This window comes from Fringilla coelebs (genome assembly GCF_963513975.1).
Source record: "Fringilla coelebs genome assembly, chromosome: 1".
NCBI classification, from domain to species: Eukaryota; Metazoa; Chordata; class Aves; order Passeriformes; family Fringillidae; genus Fringilla; species Fringilla coelebs.
Genome location: NC_140028.1, coordinates 128,326,985 through 128,349,349, shown reverse-complemented (window position 1 = coordinate 128,349,349; position 22,365 = coordinate 128,326,985). Strand labels below are relative to the sequence as shown.

The 22,365-nt window shown below is 38.9% G+C and overlaps 1 protein-coding gene across 1 annotated transcript in view; it reads right to left on the bottom strand.

Moving 5' to 3' along the window:
* The window catches only part of SLC25A13 (solute carrier family 25 member 13), a 98,608-nt gene that overhangs the window by 38,551 nt on the left and 37,692 nt on the right, over positions 1-22,365 (bottom strand). Inside the window, exons 5-9 of the mRNA XM_084215693.1 lie at positions 10,143-10,282; positions 3,467-3,613; positions 1,784-1,922; positions 861-954; positions 554-638 (exon numbers count right to left, since the gene is read on the bottom strand). Of these exons, the coding sequence (XP_084071819.1) occupies positions 554-638; positions 861-954; positions 1,784-1,922; positions 3,467-3,613; positions 10,143-10,282 (605 nt within the window). The remainder of the gene's footprint in view (positions 1-553; positions 639-860; positions 955-1,783; positions 1,923-3,466; positions 3,614-10,142; positions 10,283-22,365) is intronic.

The window sequence follows — 22,365 nt, the reverse complement described above, 5'->3', positions numbered from 1 at the left end:
CTGAAAGTAAATATCCTTTAGGTTTTGGACATACTTTTACTAAAACTGTGATGTTAGTCTATACATAAGTTCTCCTATTTTGATATTCAGCAGAGCATAAAGCAAAGCAGAGAACACTGCAAAGCCAGGAACATGCCTATGTGTTCAGAATAAGGGCTGCCATTTCATAGGCTAGATGCTGAATTTTATTTTTTTTTTCTCTTTTCCTCATTAAAAAGAACACAGACCAACAGAATCACAAAACATAAACACCTTAATTAGGCATGCATTTAATATTTACTGACTGGCTAAATGACACTGCTCTACATACTATCTTTCCAAAGTAAATTCCATTTGACCTGTTAAAACGGAGCCCAAGAGGAAGGGGCACAAAGAAGACATGGAGAGAACAGGACACCAGTTAAAAAATAAACTCTAACAAAATGTCACTCCTCACACTTATTACAGAACACAAGAGAAAAGCAACTTAGATGACAACAACAGGAAGAGGTTGGCTGTCTATTTAACTGGCACTGGAAACAAATAACAGCATTGTGCTGGCTTCTCTTCTTACCTGCCTCTGGGCCTCAGCCAGGTTGTAGGGCAACGTCCCTTCCTCCAGAGGAGCAATCCTCTCAATATCAGCTAACGTCATGCGCCTGAGGAAATTAATTCACACTTAGAGAGTTTACTTAGAGGTTGGTTTTCCGATCACTAAGAGTTACCTGCACATGGGCCACTGCACTACACTCTCCAGTTCTCCAACACCACCTCCCACTCCTTCCGAGAAGAGAAGAGAAGAGAAGAGAAGAGAAGAGAAGAGAAGAGAAGAGAAGAGAAGAGAAGAGAAGAGAAGAGAAGATAGACAATTCACCACTTACCCCCGTGGCTCATAGAGATCTGCTAACTGAAACAAGATGTCAACTTCCATGGGTGTAACCTGACCAAATTTCTGGGCTGCCAGAACAAACTCCTCTGCAACAGAATAAAAACACAGAAAATTAAATGAAATCAAACCAGAAGAAATAATCCAGAGCACCCCAAAGTTGCACTGTATTTTAGTGTAAAGTAGAAGACGCTGGTTGGGGAGGGTGAAAGGGGAGTAAGTTATCCAACACAGAAGTGTTCCCGTCACTACATAAATGTGTTCTTTAAATGGTCTGTCCTTCATGCAAGTAAGTACAACTCTCTGGTCTTAAAGCTTAGTACTACCAGCAGGATTTAGGATATTTGACATACGGTATCAATCAGCTGCAGGTCAGAGGGAAAAATATAAAATAAAAAGCAAACAAAGAAAAACCCCCAAAACAGGAGTCAAGAGATGTGAAACTTTTCATGCATAGTCCCAGGAGGCCACATTAATGAAACTCTGGTGTTGCACAGGGAATTCTCTATAAAAGTGGTTAGATATAGCAGATAACATCTTGTTCCAAGCTTGTAGATCAGCTTACTGTGCCGCCAATACAAGTTTATGGAATTCTTCAACTACCCTTGAAGGTCACTTTAATAGGCTGCCAATTTGGCAGGAGTCCTAGGAAGTTTTTTAAACTTTTAAATATCTTTACATACTTTCCTCACCCTGCCCCCACCACCAGTTTACTAGGACCTTTTTCTGATTGAAACAAAATGAAAAAGCTGGAGGGTGCACTCTGACAGGACTGTACAAAACTGAGTGGGAAACCAAGGAATGGTAACGAGGTAGGCTTCCCCCCCTGCCCCCACTGATTTAAAAGCATACAGATGAGGTCTTTCCCTCCATTCAAATACCCAAGGAAACTTCCAGACTGCAAATATTTCTACCAACCTTTAGTGACTTCCACATCTTTTCTATTTCCAGCCAGAGTACTGTAGATCTTTCTAATGAGCTCCATGTTGTTAAGGAGAGAATTAAATCCATTAAAATAGGAAAAGCTGACCTGATGGGAAGTGGTACCTCCAGCAGCCTAGAGACAGTAAAAGAGGAAAAGAGAATGGAGATTGTTACAAGGCTAAAAAAACCTTGAAATAAAAGTTTTCAAACAATGTCCTTTTACAAGAGTGACAGCAGCACAGGCTTGCTTTTTCAAAAAACCTTCAAAATAAAGAACTTTAAACTATGAAAGATTCTTATGTTACTGAAACTAATCATGACCAGAATATAAAACTCTCCCCACCCTACAAACCTAAACAAATACATATGCAGGATTATAACAACATAACCAGTAGTAATTTACAAAGTTCAAGTTTCAGTCCTGCTTCAGTTGGAAATGTTTCATAAGTTGCCTTATTTCTAGTAATGAGGAAATCTACTTCTACATGTAAAGCATATTACTATATAGAAAATTTCAACAAAACCAAAACATATTCTGAAAAAGGTCAATTGAAACCTTTAAATTCACAGGCATTTCAAGTCATGGAAAACCAGCAGTAAGCTCTCAGGCTTATATCAGGCAGTCAAACATAATGGGAACAATAAGGTTTGAATAGTTACTCATTTTCAAATGAGAACTGAGACTAAACCTTTGTCTTAAAGTGGTGATGGGTCTGCACACAGAAAAAATATTGGATCAATTCTCTATTTAAATCATAAGATCAGTGATCAAGCAAATTTCTGAAAAAAAAAATGCATAAGCTTACCAAATTTTAACTGACCTTGAGGGATAATCAAAAACCATACCTGATGTTTTATGACAGAGCATATGACACAGGAAGGCTGGTAACAAGATTGTGAGGGAGCCATGGAAGAAAGTACCAAGTCTCACTGTCAGTTCCCAAATCTTCTGGCTATGCTTTTTGCTGCATGCTTCTTCTAATATTCTGGTCAGAGCTTGCCCTACTCATCACTTCACAATTGCAAGTGAAGTAAGGAAATCTCTTCCTTGCAAGTCAAAGCAGAACAGACCTTTAAGCAGATCTTCAAACCTGAATATGACCAAGCTTTGGATTACTTGGAATGTGCTGCTACAAGCTCCCAAAATGATAAACTGTGGTCAAAAGCAAATGTACCTCTTTTCTTTGTGCACTCCAAACTGAGACCAAATATACAGTCAAGTGGAACAACTATCGGCCAAGATACAGTGAATGTCCTTGGCTGATGTTCCACCTCATACATTGTCCCATGTACTTGGGAATTACACTCAGGAGCTTAGAATTTACATCACAAAGCAAGTTCTTTGAGAATGATATCCTAAGTGGGATGTAATGGCATTCAAAAATATTTGACACAGCCTACTATGATGGAATGGCTGGAAAAAGGCAAACTCAACATTTATAGGCCATTCCTGAGGTCTATCTCTATACTTTGTCTTTTGTCTCTGGAAACCAAGGCCATTGAGGATACATATTCAGCGATCAGGGTTAATTTTCATACGTGTAGATAATAACTGCTAGACTTCAAAACACGCATCCTCAGGCTGGATTACGTGTTGTGTAGTAGTCAAGGTGCACAAGAAAAGGAATTCCACATCTGTGTCCCAGGTCTGCCAGCTGGGATACCAGAACTACTCACAGCTACTAGACATTCTTCTACAAACGGTGTCAGCATGTGTGGCCGGATAGTGACCATAATGTCCCTGAAGTCCATAGCTGTGACTCTTCCAGACTGAGCATTGTCTCTCTGTACAAAGGCTTGTTTTGCATGTTCTAATTGTATCTCCTGAAAATATATGGGGAAAAACAAAATCAGTTAGGTTCAAAATAATCACCTTAACAGTTGCATTTAATAGAAGTAATGCAATCCTACGTGACTCTCACAACTAACCAAACACAACTACCTGTAACCGAATTTTAATTGGCAGTTATATGGATGTTTTATGTAAATTTCAGCCTTTTCTACTCAGCCTTTCCTATGGTCTCTATCACTGACCTCAGCACGTAGGACAACATCATGATTTCTTTGCTGTCTGGACATTATGTCATGCAATTCCTTTAACTGAGAAATGGAGAACTCCTACCAGCACACCAGTGCAAGTAATCTCCCACTCATGAACATTAAAGTTTTCCATGATGTGCATTACCCAGTGTATTGCGTGTGTCACAGCAGGTCAAAATACTTTTTGTAAAATCACACACTACTCCCTGAACAAGGACAATGAAATCATCAGAGATTTCCATGTAGACACCTACTAATCTGGAAAGGATTCCCTCAAAGAGCATCCTCACTTAAAACATAAAGTTATTTGTCTGCAAAAGACACCAGCAGTTTAATTTAGAACTCCTTCTATGACTAAAGATCAGTTCTCAGTATTTCAGTAGTAGTAACAGGCATAAATATTATCTGATACAACCACCTGATAATCTCATTTTGTGATTCAAATGTACTTCTGAAAGAAAAGAGAAGGAAAAAAGAATATAATCTCTCAAAGTTGTATCTTTTCCTAATGTGACCTTCACCCTTTCTTCTTAAATTACTGCTGGACTACTTAATTTTTTTGTAATTTAAAGGGAACAATCCTATTCATATGTAATATCCAGATAATAACTGGATATTACATATGAATTTTTGTTCAGTTCTACAGGTTTGTAAAAAAAACCCAAAAAACTCTGGTGATGTAATTAGACTTCCAAACCTGGATTTTTCAGCTAAATGGAGGAACGCAAATCACTGTCATGTATTCCCTTAAAGTTTCAAGGATTATAAAAACTTCTTCACTGGAAAAACAGTTCTTATTCTGAGTATATATTCGTAGTCAGTTATAAGCAATCAAGGATTATAGAAACTTCTTCACTGGAAAAACAGTTCTTATTCTGAATATATATTCATATTCAGTTATTAGGAAAATGGAACCAGAGCAAAACTGATTAGTCAGCAATACTGAGCAAGTCTTGCAGTGGACCACAACACTATCCAACTATTTCCATCATATTTGCAAATACGTGCCTTAAAATGCACACTAATAAAAGACTCAAGCTAGTCAAGAATCACCATCACGAAGTATCCACAGTAAATATCATCTCCTATAAATTGATATTTGTCTTACAGCAGCATTCAAGGTAATAAAGAGTGAAAGGTGAAAGGCAAATTCAGATGGACTAGGATCAGACCTGCCAGAGGCCTGCAGATGCCATCCCTCCCTCCTTCTATTCACTCAGTTCACACTGCCACTCAAACCATGCTTGTCTTTTTATTTCAGCCTTCTGACTTCGCCAGTTGTGGTCTTAGTGACTAATTACAGCACTGTAGCCTGTATGATGAAAAACTCCTAATACATTAGGCAGAGGGAGGAAAGGGGTGGTGGGGAAAGACTGATCAATGTTTCACTCCAGAATTAATCTGAAATTTCTTCTTTTGATAGGAAACGCTTGTGGGGACTATAATTTGAAGTGGTACAATTTCAGTTCAGCCACATTTTCTTTGCATTACAGACCCCTATGCTGAAGTGTAACAATTCAGCAGTAATACTCACTCTGGCTGGATGCAACCATGCAAGTTCTTACTGCACTCCAATTGAGACTACAATTTCAACAGAAATTTGGAAGGAAGCAATTTTGGAAGGTTTATGGTGAGATGAGCACAAAAACACAAAAAGACTTCATCAGTTTGAGGCAGACAACTACTTGGAGGCAAAGAGCTCTGTAGAGGAGTTAAGTATAATAAAGCCTGTATCCTAAACACTCATCACCTAGCAGGTAGAAACGTATGAACAAATGAACAAAAATGTTTGTCATTAAATGGAAGCACCACCATAGAAAAAAATCAATTGTATTTAGCAGAAGGATTACGTGGGAAACAGCGCATGCTGCTTTCTTCTCCTTCCCTCATTCAATTTGTTTTAACCACTGAAACTGCTGGCAGAGTTTCGTTGGCAGGATCCAGCACTAAAATGCAGCAAAAAAACCTGGACACCACTTGCAGAAGTCCAACCTGTTCCTGTCTCTGTACACCCATCAGTGAGTCTGTGAGTATTGTACCACTGGTGTGACCTGAGCTGACAGTGATGTCTTAGCCACAGAACAAAGCAGGGCCCGTGCTCCAGAGAGGTGCATCAAGTGTGTTTCTGTCACCACCCAGCTGACTGCAGAAAGGCTGCTGGTACTACAGTCCAGAACAAGCCAAAACACCCCATCCTCTCCTTGCTAATGTGAGTCTTTCCAATTTTCTTGGTAAACTGGAACCCACCGGAGAGAATTATCCCGCTTGTTTAAACACATTGTCAAGGTCTTGGTGCTGCCATTTACCCATCTTCTTGTCAGCCAGAAAAGAGTCATGTAGCTGCAGACAGACAGCAAGACAAAACTGCGAACAGGATGATGTCAGTCTTCTGAAACTCCTTATTCACACCTCCTCCCTAGTTCAGAAACTAAGCTCCAATTCAAAATGGTTTACACATACTGCACATAGATAAAGAAGACTGACCTCAGGAAGGTAGAGACTTTTTAGGCTATGGTTATTTTGAACAGTGCTATACATTTTCCAGTTACACCAAGAAGAAAGAAGCACAGGGGTCTTCAGCCACCTGACATTTCCAAACCATGACCATGGATGGCAGCAGTATGGCACACAAGAACATGCAGACAATCACATGATAACAAACAATCTCTGCTGTCACAAACAAACCAGACATTTCTAATCACTGCACAGTGCATATCAATGCAATAAACTCCTTGAAGTGTTTACCTCAAAAGGCTATCCATTCCCTCAGCCTCCATGCCTGAAAGCTGAGACATCTCACAGCATAACTATGTTTCAAAATGAGCTCACTAGCTACTGGCAATTTATCAGGAAATTTTTTATCAGATGTTTGTAACATATGTTGTGTATATGCAACTAATAAAAAAAAATCACCTTAAAAATAAACTGAAAAACAATAAAGCAAAGCTATAGTCTTCAGAGATGCTATCTGACTTGCAATAATTTTATTATTTTATTTATATTTATAAATTTTATTTCTGACCCATGTTATTTTACCTAGACAGACTTAGGTTTGAAGAATTAAAATCCTCATTACTTTGCAATACAAATTACACATCCTAAAGAACCTTCTCCAACTAGACTTTCTGTAAACTTAGACACACATCAAAAACAAGCATTTTCCTTGATGCTGGAAGTCCAGAATCCCCCAGGTAGCATAAGACTTTGTGAAAAATTAATTCATACACCATGGTGGGCATGCTGGCACCAGAATTATAATGAAATTATTTCCTATCTAGAGATTTTACCTCAGCTTTCACTTACAGCTCATTAAAAGCTTCTTTACCTTCCACTTAGATAGAAATTTATGTTTGCATTCCATCCCAATGGATCTACAAGTCATCAGATACAACACACTTTGCCACTGGAGTAGATCCCAAAATTCAATTATAGAGAGTACCACTTCAACTAATATTCTGGGCACAAATAAATTCCCAGACAATGCAGAAATGGTTTTACCAGGCCCACATACAAGCATATGTTAAAATTCATTGCATGGAATAGATTTTACATGCTGAGAAAGGGGCTGATGTTGCTCTTCATGAGGCAGACTTGCCACTTAAGTGATGATGGAACATGATCATATCTAAACAGATACATATGATGGCTATATAGTATAGACAGATAAGATAATTTGAAGCTAGCAAATGAGCAGGGTAAAACAACACACCTTGAGCTCTAGGTTGATGCAAATAGATTGTTAACTGCATTAGAGCCAAGGAGTTTGGAGGCTATACTTTCAGGCATCTCTCTTACTGCAGACAGAAGCGCTGGAAGAATATAAATATTCAGAATCCCATATAAACACTTCATATTTAAAGCCACAAGAGATCCATGTTGTGCATGGATAACACATACTAATGCTACTTTCCAACTACCTTGAGCTTTGCCAGAAGTGATGATTAGTCCAAATGCTTCAACAGATAATGATTACGGAACAAGTTTATGTGACATAATAAGACCCAATGTAAAGGAATGAATCTAGCTAGATTATTCCATTAAAAGTTGCAAATTGCACTGTACTTACAAAGCAGTACCTGAAGCGCCTTACAGAACCATCTGGTCCATGTTAAGTGCAGTGTAAAGTGCATTCACACATCAGGAATGCAGAAAGGTAATTTGGTATCCACTGCGGTCTCCTGCTGTCTAAGGTCCAAGGTCTAGACATCAGACTAAAAAGACTGACTCATGCACAGGCAGAATGTCAAAAGGAAAAGCTGAGTACCAAAGGTTACAAAGCTTAAAGGAAGATCTCCACGCCTGTGAACAGTAACTCTCCACTTTGTGCCGAGAGCTATTTCTGTGCCCAAACTTCAGCATCTGTAATACAATGCTGCAAGGCAAGAATCAGCAGGGAAACTTGTGTGATTCAAGGATTTACAGTTCTAGAAAGTGGGTAAACAGATGTGCCCAATTACTGTGACTGACTGAGCATCCTAATAGATCGTACTGGTAATAGGCAGCTTCAGCAGTCTTAGGACAATTAATTTATTTGAAAATCCTTGCTGCCTGCACCAATGTTGAGAGCATCTTTATTAGCAGCATTAGAACTTTTTCTGAGAGCATCTCACCTCTCTGAAGACAGAATTGTCATCCTTATTCTCCTGGATTATGCTCTGACCTATATGGATCATCACCAAAAGGGCTGGCTGGTTCATTAGGACCACTGACACCTTCCATCACAACCAATTATCTCTACAGTATCATCCCGTCCAAGAAAAGTCCTTTCAAGTAAGAGAAACATGCCTCCACAAGATGAGAAAGCCTAATAGTTGGGACTAATCTCCAAAGTCAGAAAACTCCTTCCTCAGTGCTTGCTTTTCCTAATTAAAGTTAAAAACATAAAAGAACCCAAAGAAAGAACCCAAATATTCCAAATACCCAGCCTTACCATTACAAGCTCTTTTAGGTCTGTGACTTTAAACTCTCTTAACCTCTCTCAACAACCCTTGCACACGCATCTTTTTTGGGGTTTTTTTTAATAGTTAGAAAGTGTCATATTTTTATTCTGAGTCTTTCTACGGGTTTTCCTCATATCTCTAAGCAAATAGATGAGGTAAACAGGACTGGTACTTTTTTAAAATTGTGACTTTAAGTCACCAAAATCAGGGTACATTTCCGAGGCTTATTCTATAGTTGGAAGGAGATACCAGAACACATTGCCAGAGGCATTTTTTCCTAATCAAGTAGCACATTTGCTTTTTCATTCAATAGAGGTTCTGATTCCTATTTCTGTCACAAAACTGGTTTATGTCTTAGCTACTTAGGAGTTACAATAGTCAATACAAAGCCTGAGGGAATATGATTTAATCATGTGATACCTGACGTCCTCTTCATACAAAGTTAATTAGGCTCTGTTCTACAAAGTCAATTTGAAACATTTGTCTCAATAGCATTATCTTAATTATTCCTCATCAAAATGATACCACCTCCTACTGTGAACTAACATACTTGTGTAAACAAGAAAAAAAGAAACCTGGCAGTCTTGAAGCAGGTTCCCATTTTAAAATTCTCTAGTGTAAATACTAATACAGGCATTAAGTATTCAGGAGGAATACAAATAAGAAACTCACGTGTTTCACCTCTTTTCCTACTGAAGACTATTTTTAACAGTATTGCTGAAATACAGATAATCAGCGGTTTTTTTATTAGCATAATATTTTACTTCCTGTAAGAAAGTACCTAAAAGTACAAATAGCCAAGAATTCTTTGCAAAATGTAGTATTTTATTCTTAATATGCTACAAGCAAATTTTCCCTCTTTGATTCCAAAAAGATCAAAAGTAAAGTGGATGGAAATGGCTTTTAACAAATATTACTGGATATCAGCTCTGAATTAAATATATATTTGGCAAACACGCTGTCTAGAACAGAAGTACTTAATATGAGTCTGGCAAATTGAGTACAAAACGTTCAATACTGTTATTTAACATTCTTTGACTTGTAGATTTAAAAATACAGGAGATTTTCAGACGTCGAAGTCTATGTTTTTAATTTCATGTCTGTGTCTACACAACAGTGTAGAAGAAAATCACCTTCTGCACACAGGTGCAAAAACAAAGGGAAAAAAAACCAGTTAGCTTGAATCAGAAGTTTTACCAATAGCATATCCTATTTATCAACATATTATACAAGTCCAGCACTCTGATTGTGAGAGCCTACACTTGGTAGTTATTTCAACTTTGCTACCACCATGGTATTTAGCAAGTTTGCAAATACTTTGATTCTTTCTTCCTTCTTATTGCTCTTGACAAACCACACTGTATTATACCCACCAGTAAAAACTGAGTGAACTCTGGGTAGGTGAGGTGTCTTTTTCTGTCCTTTCCAAAATGCAGCTGTACGAACTCTGAATTCCAGTTAAAAGGAATGTGCTGATGAATCGTGGTCTGGCCAAAAACTTGTTTAGCATCCTCTGGGAAGAAAAGAAAAGTGCTCATTTACTAATAAAATAAAATAACAGTAGAGACAAACATATAAACAAATACGATATTTTATAACAGGAAAGCAATACTGTTCATATAAATTAGTAACACATTGTAAAGCAAACCTAATGTTTTTTGTTTGCCTAAATCATCACCCTCACAAATAGTTCCTGAATAATATTTTTATTTGCGAAGTTTTATATGCACAGCATTTATTCAAAAGGAGATCAGATATTTCAAGTTTCAAATTCAAGCAAGGGAAGATTAAAATTAAAAGACAATTTATAAAAAGATGACTAAAGCTAACTGATTTTTAGCATAATCTTTTCAAGTTGCTAACAATGAAAGTTTTGTATCACTATAATTCATGCTTTTGAATTTTTCCCAGAGTTCTCCACATTCAAACAAATCAACTACAAAAATACCATTATTCCAAGATCCACTTTTCTGGAGTTACTCATGGAGCACTGACAAGCAGGACAGGGGATGGGGGAGACATGGCAAGTAGGAATAAAAACTTATCGCCAGCACTTTGCAGCTTTTAAACCTAAATCTCTTCTACAAGGAGGGGGGCATCGCGACAAGTATGATGACACCAAAATACAAGCTTCATATTTAGTCGTCACAACTGGGCAACAGTTTACTACCCCCTTGGCAGATTGGTACTACACAGAGTTTCTGTGAAAAAGCAACTATTTGATACACAGTAGTAAGGACCATACATTCCTGCACTAGACAGTGTACACTGTGAATAATGAAAACAGCAAAGAGATCTGAGCAAGCACTTGTCTCAAAGGACAGAGCCCACTTCAATGTGATAGTTCTGTCTCAGCCACAAAAATAGGGCAAAAATATCCTCTGAAGACAAGCTCAAGGCCAGAGGTTCCCAGCTGCTGTGCCCTCCTAATTGCTGTATGACTCTTCCAGCAACGCCAGCCAAGAGCCAGTTCTTGTCTCCCTGAGCTGCTTTGAGCGTGGAGAGATGGTTCCCAGGAGTCACTCCCTACCCACAGGCAGGGCCAGGAGCTGGTCTGCTCCCTTCACGCTTTGTGGAAGAAATACCAGGAGTCCAAACCACGAGCTCCTGTCTGTCTCTGCAAGCAGCAAAGCTGTAAGCCAGTTCCCAAGCACGGCTGGTGCCTGGGGTTGAGGAAATCAGCACAGCTTAGTGCTTGCCTGTGTTCAGAACAAGCTGGGAATCACCCCACTGGAGCCAGCCTCTGCCTGCCAGGCAGGACTGGGAGCCACATTCCACTTCATTCCAGCGCCACAAGCAAAGGTGGGAGCTGACTCCCTGGGGCAATGAGGTCGTGTCTCCTGTGCATGTTGAGTTCTGGCTTCTGGTTCAGTCCATGCCAGGCTGGCACAGCAGCTCTGTTGACTTGAGGAAATACAGCCAGGGTGGAATCCCCTCTTTTAGGCAAGGAAGCAGGAAAAAGTGAGAGTGAAGTGGCACAGCTGAGAGCCAGGAAGATGTCAGGAAGAGCCCAAGTAAATGAAGAATAAAGACACAGAAAAAATAAAACAGTCACAAAGAGATGAAAGGGGCATGTGTCCTACTGCACTGACCCAAAAGCCCTGCACATGGTATTACCCACAAGAACAGCTTGTTCTAAAGCAAGAAGGTTTCACAGAGAGCAGAAATGAAACTGCAGACCTCTTCCCATCTCACAAACTAGTCTGTAGTTTCAGCTTTAAAAACACAGCACTCACTGATCCCATGAAATCAGTGGTGAAAGAGCAAGCTGGATTTAACCTACAAATAGGAAGACTAACCCCAGTTAACCTCAAATTCATAAAAGTCATAACTCCAAGTCCTAATGTCCTATGAGAATTTTCTCCAAGCAAAGTCAATGCCCCCAGGACAGCCCCATTGTTCATTCATGTCTTAAGCTCCATCACAGCCAGCTTGGATCTTGTCTGCCAGCATTCTCCCGGAGCAAAATTCTGCTCTCAAGACAGTGGGAGAGAAAGTCTATTGGTTCAGGGTGAGGTTCTACCCCTCTACTTGAAGTCTTTCATTTAGGGTGCTTCCTACTGACACAGCTCAAGGCACCTTGCCACATGTCACTGGAGATCACATTTATAAAGTTCCTGCTTTCTGCCAGACTTTCTTCAAAGAAGGCAACCGGCATGAAAAAGACAGCTTGTCTTGTCGGCATACAAGAGAAAATAAAGGTTGTCTCTTTCTGGCAGTGATCTCTGCTTTTCCAGAGAAATAAAGACACTCACAGGGAAATTAGATGTTCATCTGCTTCCTCTCCCTCTCATCCCATCTCCAGAATTTCCCCAGAGCAAGCCACTGATACTGTGTGGATGAGATTAAATAAATCATCATTTACCAAAAGCTATGGCAGGACTCCAGACTTGCCTTTGTCAGAGAAAAAAGGTGCCTTCTTACCTGATGCAAGGTAAGAGATAGCAGAAACTTAGCTAGCATAAAATGAGTCTCAAATTTGTTTTGATGGGGCAAGGCTACAATTCTTACTTCAAGTTGTTAACGTGAGAAAGTTGCAGTCTCCTTTGAATATGCCCCTGTAATTTTATTTTAATTTATTATCATGCATAAGCCATCTTTAAGGAACAATGTATCCTGCTCCCCCAGCTCTGTGTCCTGTACACCCTCCTTGGCTGGAGCCCAAAATTAAAATTCTATTTCAAGAAAATGAAACATATAATCATAGAATTGTTTGGGTTGGAAGAGACCTTAAAGACCATCTAGCTTGAACTGCCCTGCCATGGGCAGGGACAGCTTTCACTAGGCCATGTTTCTCAAAGCCTCATCCAACCTGGCCTTGAACAATTCCAGGGATGGGGCATCCACAGCTTCCCTGGGCAACCTGTTACAGTGTCCACCACCCTCACAGTAAAGAATTCCTTCCATATAACGAACCTAAACCTACTCTCTTTAAGATTAAAACCATTCTCCCTTTTCCTATCTTGTAGGCTCCCTTTGGGTACCAGAAGGCTGCAATGAGGTCACCCCAAAGTCTTCTCTTCTTCAGGCTGAACAACCCCAATTCTCTCCACTTTCCATCAGAGGAGACATGCTCCATCCCTTGAATCATAGGTTTCCTCCTCTGGATTTGCTCCAACAGGTCCATGTCCTTCCTGTGCTGGGGACCCTGGAGCTGGATGCAGTGCTCCAGGTGGGGTCTCGCCAGAACACGGTAGAGGGGCAGAACCTCCTCCCTCACTCTGGTGGACATGCTGCTTTTGATGCAGCCCAGGACACATTTGTGTCTGGGCTGCAAGGGCACATGACCAAAACAAGCCCAAACATCAGGAAGTGAAAAGAATGGCAACTTCAGACTAAATACAATATTTAATTATTGGCATTGCAAAAGGTAAAGCAACGCACAGCAATGAAAGTGAAAACCTCATCAAGCCTATTTGGAATATAATAAGGTCTCTATCCAGACCATTTGCATTCCCTTGGCTGTTTTAGAGATTAAAGGCCACAAGGATGTCTCAGAAGTTCATGTAAGTACAAGTATCGCTCTAAACATTCCAAGGTAAAGATGTGCACTTAATTTTTCCTATGACCTGGAAAACACAGACTACCACATCAGTGAAGATACAGTAAGAGAATCCACACAACTTGATCTTTTCACAATCATACTGTATATTGATGTCAATATGACTTGGCAACTACTACCAGATGCTTTTCTGACAGAATGCATGTTAGATTATGCAGTTCAGGCAGCTGACTGGAAAACTGCCTACTGTGCTTCTACTGATTCTTTGATGGCATGAGACGTGGTATCCTCTTTGCCACTGCTTTTTTATTCATGCCCCATACTTCCTTTTTGCAATCATTTATGGTGCACAAGCTCCTATGCCCAGAGAACAGTCTTCTTCCTCTTCCCTCGCTAGGTCTCATTACCCCTTCATCTACCACATCACTGACTCAGGTCTCATCTGTAGGCAGATTGCCCAACTCAGACATTAAAAACCACTCATACTACACAAAAAATTTGAAGCGTTTTAGCTTCTGATTTAACCATCAAAAGGTATCCAATTATGTACCAGAGCTCACTCCAAGTTACTGCTCAGTTCTAACACCATCATCTCCTAATCATCTAAGTCCAGTATTAAAATAAAAAATGGAGAATGAAAAAAATGTAGTTTTGCATTAAACCTGCAGCTGGAAGTTCCACAGCTATCCACAAGTCACTTAACTAAACACAGCCAAACACAGAGAAGCTGATGTATGCCTCAGTAGCCAGGAGTTATGATGTCTGTTTAGACTTTTGTTTTAAAGGAACCTGTTTCAGAGCTAGACAATAACTTGTAATGGAAAGGACATCTGGATTTCAAGGAGTCCAGCCACCAGTTAAAGAAAGTCCAAGCAGAAGAGGTTGCTCAGGGCCATGTCCAGATGAGGTTTGAATACCCCCCCATGAATTTCTGACTCAGGGTAAGAGAATGCTGAAATCCCAGAGGGTCATAATCAGGGGCACAGGGTCCAGTTGGAGACCTGTCACCAGCGGCACTCCCCAAGGGACAACACTGGCCCCAGTATTGTTTGATCAGCAAGTTCCACCTGAACATGAGGAAGAACTTCTTCATGTGTGGGTGTCTGAGCACTGAAGCAGATTGCCCAGAGAGGCTGTGGAGTCTCCCTCACGGGAATTACTCAAAAATCACCTGGACACAATCCCATGCCGTGTGCTCTGGGATGACCCTGCTCGAGCAGGGAGGTTGGACCAGATGACCTGCTGTGGTGCCTTCCAACCTGACCCAATCTGTCATTCTGTGAATAACTCCAACAGCAGAGATTCCACAACTTCTCTGGGCAACTGTGCTTTGATCCTAAACAAGTATTTAATCAAAATATCTGATAAATGGAAGCTTTAAAATCCAGTTCAGAACACTGTTTAATTGCTTTAGTTCTAAAAAAAGCAACATGTTAATGCTCCAATGTCAAGAGCCGTAACAGCACAAAATCAATCTAGAGCTAGCAAAAGATACAACCATTTGTGTGTTTGCATTGCTTGAACGAGAGCTCTAAGAACGCTAAACAAGCAACAGGCTAAAGATTTTAAACACTCACTTTTGGAAATCTATGCCATCACTTTTATCAATCTTTTAAAAAATTCAACTCTGAAACTCAATTTTAAAATATTGCAAGGTTCTAAAACAAATAATTGTTTGTCCCTCCACAGTCTCTAACTAAAAAATAGCAGCCTTGCCATTCATTTCTGATCCCTGCATGAGTTGTTTTATTTTCCCTCCAGGTGATCTGCCTGCTGATTTACAGTGGGGGTTTTTGGTCCTTTAAGTCCTGGGGACCTTCTTCTCTGCAGTGTACTGATGTGTATGTTTAAACATTTATTGCACAAACAAGCATGCTGCATTTACATTTCCATTCCTGTGATTCCATTCCATTTTCATTCCTACGACATTCCATTTCCTGTGATTAAGAAGTAAAATAGAAATAAAGCAGGCTTTGGAATAACTACAGATGCACTTGACACAACAAGGACCACCAATATTCTCCAAGTGAAATTTGGACCTACAAATTTTAGATTTTAAAAGGAAAACTCTGAAAGTCATTATTCGACTGTATTTTGCGTTTAAGGAATGTCACTTAACAGAACAAGCTACTAAAATCTTTACTGGGTATAGTCCATAAGTATCTGAATATGTGACATATTAAATCTGAAATTCTTTCAAACTATTTATTTTACAAGTATATTTTTCAAATGTAGACAGAATCAACACCTTTTTATTTTTACACCAGCAGGGACTAATTTCACTGTAGCTGTCCAACAATAAAAAATTTACTTCAGAATTCACATCTTTGCTTCCTTCATTTAATATATGAACCAAAGTGATAAAAGCAAACTCCTGGCTCAAAGAAATAACCATGAACTTTACACTTTACTTGCCAGCATAGACTTGAAAGCTTTATATCTTTAACAGCTATTTAGCTTAGATAGATGATATTAAAGAAAAAAAATCACTTTCTTGCAAAGCATTAACACACATTTTCCCTCACTTAAATACTTCAATTTCAAACACACCACAAAATGTACTCCCACAACAGTACTGTATTAGTATAAAACTATTTTAGTTCAATTAAAATGTCTAACTATCTACCCTCAAACCTATCTAAACTGTAATTTTCACTTTGAGCACTTCCAGCATATTCTCAGTTTTGTTTTCTTTTATCAGCTTCTTAAATCAGGTCCTGAATTCCAAATGTTAGGAAAAAATAGTCGTTAACTGCTAGGTAACAGCAGATTTTCCAATTTAGAAAACTAAATTATACACACCACAAAAATATGTGTATTTTGCTATCTGAAATTTCATATTAAAATCTGTAATAACAAAACACTTTTCTGGCTCCTAGAATTTGCTGAAATTTCTGCTTTCTAATCTGCAATTCCAGGCCAGTTTGAAAATGGGATGGGGAAAAAATCTTAATAAAAAACAAGCTTAAAGTGATATACAGCTCCTGACACTACACCAGTCCTGGTGTAGAAGCTTTTGGTGCCTCCCCAAGTGCTGCCTAGTAATCATGTTGGGGTTTTTTTTTCCAACAGGATATACAGATGGCTGACCCTCAGCTTACCAAAGAGTTACTCTGTTAACCAAGGAGTGACCTCATACAGTTGAAACTGACTCTCAAATTGGCGTGTTCCCACCTTTCCCACACCAATTTTTTTTCTTTTTAAGTAGCATGAAGTAGCAGCAGAAAGCACAATATTTTAGCCATCTGAGCATGTAGTATTCTTGAGCTATCCCACCACTTGGAAGTGCTCTCTATCTTTTAAAATTGGAGCCATTATAGTCAATTGTGCAAATCTACAGTTGGTCTTCCGTAAAAAGAGGATTTTTAACCCACTGAACTGGAACATCTTCCAAGCAGTTCTTCAGATCTCTGACAAGATACCATACAACACACACATGCCAATCTGATATTCATATGCATCTACATTCAGTTATTCAGAAAACACTTGTATATCACTTAAAAAGTTTCAAAAATCAGGGTAGTTCTCTTTGTAATAAAACCTGATAATTAAAGGAGTGCAGTAAAGATCCACATATATTAAAAAATGGATGTTTTTTCACCTCCAGATAACATACCAACATCTGGAGCCCATCAGTGAGAAGCAAAAGTTTATGATACTTGTTGAGCTGCTCTTAGAAAATGCATTGGTTAACTTGGCCCACCCTCAGGCATTACTGTGACAGCCCCACAGCAGTGCCAGCATCCTCAGAGGCAGCCACAGCAGGGTGGAGAAGCAGGAGCCTGGAGTCTCCCGCTAAAACTGGTCACTTCTGTTACGGGGGGAACCACAACCATTTTGTGGCTGGAAGAAGCAACAAAGGCTGTGCAGCACCTGTTGTACACACAGGTGAGATGAAGACCAGTACTGGTAAATAAATATCTATCAAATGTTGCAGGTAGACTTAAAAGAATATAGAAAACAAACAGATCCCTCAAAATGCCTGCAGCAAACCATAAAGTCCAATACCAATCCTAAAAAATGTTCAGCATGCATTCTCTTTCAGGAGAGAGACCCTAACTACTGAACATAATTCATTGCCCTGGCCAAACTTTCCAACAAGGACAGAGCAGTCTAACAGATTAATTTCACATTAATGAAAACATTATCACACAGAATATGCTTGTGCCTTCATGATTTTTCCCAATCAAAGAAATCCATGGTAAACTTCAACTTCACAAATCTGCTGGAATTGTTGTCTTTTTTATCCTCTTACCTCCCCCCTGCTCTGGTTGTTTGTGCCCTTACCACTTCTGAAAACTACTATTCACTTTATCATGACATACTCATACAGCATCCTCTTCAACTTGGCCCTAATTTTCGACTGAGATATTTCTGTTACCTGTGTTAAATACTCAAAATACTGCCAAAAAAGAAGAAAGCAAAAAGCAAAAAAGCAGGCTCTTTTCAAAAGTACCATCACCCTCAGCAAGTAAAAATCTGGATTCAAGCTTGTCTGCTTCTTCTGTCTCCACTGTAAGGGGGAATAATATGAATTTACACATGGAATATTACTTAAAATGTCTTCAGAAATTTTCCAGAATGTAATCCCTTAAAAATATTTCTACTTGAACTGTGGCTATCCATAATTCCAGTTCACTAGCACCAGGCTTACATTTTTTTATTACCTTTCCTGGCCTCATTAGAAGTTAGCAACAAACTGCCAGCACCCTAAGACCTCAAGTTTGAAAAGCACTAGGCCCCCTGTGGGCATAAAAAATAAATCTAATCCCCTTGCCCTGAGTAATAATAACAATTAAAAAAAATAAAAAAAACCAGATCACTTTCACAAAGGTAAACAGCACAACCTGCTAACAAACACAGAACATCACTTCTAATCTCTCCATACAAGGCAGCTGGGGGATGATCCATGTGACATGCATAGAGAGGCTGATGGAATGGGGTTTTCTTAGGCTGCAGAGGGGAGCTGTAAGAGAGGAGCTCATTTCTGTCTACAGCTACCCAACAGATGAAGGGAAGACAAAGATGCACAGCTGAAAGACAAGAGGCAATGGATTCAAGCTGGAACATTGGCAATCCCAAGCAGGCATCAGGAATTTAGTGATCAAACTCTGGGAAATGCTTGCTCATAGAGGCTGCAGAGTCTCCAGCCTCAGAGATTATCTAAAACATTGATTAGATATTTCCCCTTGAGCAACTGGTCTTGATGGAGGTGCTGCAAGGGTTTGAACCATATGGATGCCACAGTCACTTCCAGTCTGAATTATGTGATGGTTCTCTTACCATGCCCAACAAAACAACAGAACAAAACCAACAACAAAGAACAAACTGAAACACTAAATTTCAGTTCTGCATGATGTAGAAAACTCAATTGCACTTTCTAGACAAAATGAAACCGAACAGTGTAATAGGACAAAGCTTCTCCTAAAATTTAGAATGACAGATTCACTTTGAAGTCTAACAGGCTCTCTTTTACTTAAGATGCTTGCATCCAAGTCTGGTTATATAAAATTTTAGTTAAAAGAGAAAAACAAAACAAAAACTTGCCAAATTGACATATGTCTAGAAATTAAATTCTCAAAAAAAAGTGTCTGAGAAGATGTCAAAAACTGTTTTGAAAAAATAAACATACTAACAAGTCTAATTCACATCCTTTTGTAATTAAAACTGGCAATTATTTGTGCAAAATCCAACACTGTACAAACAACAAAAAACATCAGAGACTGAAAAGAATTCGCATCTGCAAGGTTGCCGCTGGATCCATGGTATCTAGGCAGCTGTCATTTATACATCAGCAACTGCTCACTGTACAGGTGAAGCTGTGATGTGTGAGCTAACAAATCACTAGCTACAACTGATTTCAAGGCAATTTGAACCAGCAATAGAAGTAGCACTGATAAATACTAAATACTGCAAGAGTTCATAGCTTGCAGCTACAGTAATTTATTTTGTTGGTTCAGATTTAGCTTTTCATTGCTTTACATGGTGCTCAGTGTACCAGGCTGGGCATCTCTAAGCTAGATGTTGTGCAAGAGATAAAAAGAATTATAGATTCCATAAAAACAACCAAGTCATACCAGCAATTGCAGTGCAAAGCATAAAACAAGTAATCCTCTGGAACGAAAGCAAGAGCTACATCCCACAATCAGAAGTTAATTCTTTGGTCATGAAAGCAATTATGAAGCTCTGGTAATAATTTTTTGTATATTAAAAAAATATCAGAGGTCATAGAGGAAAAAATAGCAGTATCATAGAGGAAAAAACTCTGAAGCTCATCACAATAGCTTTAAACTTCTCTTAAATTTAAACTTCTCTTAAGAGCTATGTCCTTTTAGAAAGTTTACAAACAAGTATTCAGGTATCAGCTAACAGGAGCACTTAGTAAGATGTATCCTTAATTAATGCGTTTATCTAACAAATGTACTGATATAATTAATAACAGAAGCAGAGAGCCACAACAGCTGCCAATAAAGTTTTGTTTAAAGACAAAAGCAAAATCCAAGGCTCAAATCTGCAGCTCTTATGCTTAAAAAACAAAAATTTGGGGATTTGGTTCCCAATTTCCTTCGTGTTTTTGCTGGCTTTGGGGGAGGCAGTTGTTTTGTTGGTTTGTTTTTTTTTTTTAATAAAGGACTGACATTTTACAGCATACTCATATTTCTAAAGCAGCACAACACAGCATCCATTTTGAAACAGCTTCAGATTGAACTAGAGGAGGTCTAGAAAAGAAAACCAAAACCATAAAACCACAAACTATACCACAGCTCCATTTCATTAAGTACAAGAGCAAGAATTTCTGTCTGGTGGGTAATTCTAGTTTAATACAAATCAGAATTAAAATCTTTAAAGCAGGTTCAATAATGGTTGGCAGCACAGACTCAGGCAACCACAGCTCTTACTGTGCCTTTTCTTTACTCTCTTAGCAAAATCAACATGGATAACACTTATTTTGCCCTACACTAGGGCTTGTGAGAACTGGTATCAGAAAATGTAAGTTCCAGTTCCTGGGTATCATTGCTGTATTATTCACAGCTCAGAACTGTTAGGTACCATCATTTATTTTACCCATCCAAAATTAAAGATGAAGGTTACAATGACTTCCTTTTTAAACACTTTTTTATGCAACCATCTCACCTTTTTTTAAATGCCATCTAGTAAAGAATTTCAAAGGGCTCTGCTTCTTTAATGAGGCATTAAAATACAGTCACACGACAAAAAAGCAACTCTACTAAGTCTCTTAAACCCCTGGACTTACATTATCAGCTTTTATGTGCCTGTCAACACTCAACAGTAAGAAGCAATGGTTTGCTCTTTGCCTCGAATTTAAACTTTCCTGCTGAGAGCTTTAACTCCTTACAAACTGTCAAAGCTTTGACACTTCAGCAGAAAGTAAATCTACAACATGATGCAATGGCCAGGTGTAGTCTCAACCAGCCACTAGCCACTAATTTACTAGTGGCCATTTAATTCACCTCAAAAAGCAATAAACTAGAAATACTTCCCACCCCCCCCATGTACCCACACTGCTTGCACATCAGCCCTTTTAAATAGGTAATAGTTCTGTCAAAGAACCAGGTACAGTTAACTTGCCACTTTAAAGAAATGAAACACTTAAAATTGTAGAGATGTCAACATATGGCTAAAATGCAAATCCATTTCCAACCCAGAAGTTAAAGTAAGAGTGCAGCATTTTTCAAGAAACTAAGTGCAAAGTGTTAAATTTGACCTTTTTTACCCAGAACATTTCTCTGAGTATCTACAGCCTGGATCTCACATTCAGTGTAAAAGTTCATTGGCATAAAGCTCATTATTAATTCCTTTAACAAAGATGCCAAGCCAAGTGCACCTGTGTAAGAGTAAGAGTTGGACGGATTTGCATGATAGAAAATGTGAAATTCACTGCTCGGCATAAGCTAAAATATTTACATCATTATTTTAGTGTACAGAAAAAAAATGACCGCACAGATAAGCCATGCTGTTTCTTTACAACAATAAAAAGAGACAGAGACTTAAAATGAGAGCCTTGAGATACTACACCTAACAGCAGTATACTGAAAAATTATCCTTTCCCTATTCTTCTGTTCCTTTCACACTGTAATTCCACAGTATACAAAACCCCTATTTAAGTCTCCTAACCTTGATAAGGATTTGATACTACTCTCATTCAAGTGAATGGAAAAAGATCTCATAATTGGCCTCAAAGATGCAGGACTGAGGCATTGAGTGGCAAAGTTACAGGATAGTATTTTAATAATGTATTTATGAAAATATAAGGGTTTTTCCATAATAGCAGGAAAATAAAGCTCCTTTTTTCTCCTCATGATATAAAATAAGGAACTAGCCTTGTCTAAAGGTCAACCATTTCTGCTGAGAATGCACAACACGGAGACAGCTCTTCCATCTTCCCCAGTCCAGGCATTTACTGGCGTGGTAGCCACAAGGTACTACACCTAAGTTACAAATACATCTACAGTTTCAAAAGGGGAGATGAAGGAATCAAACAAAAGCTATCTGAGGTTCTGCCAGTGTTGGCATGTCTCCTCTTTCAAATACCTTAAATACAGTCTGGCATGGGATTTTCTCTCATCACCAGA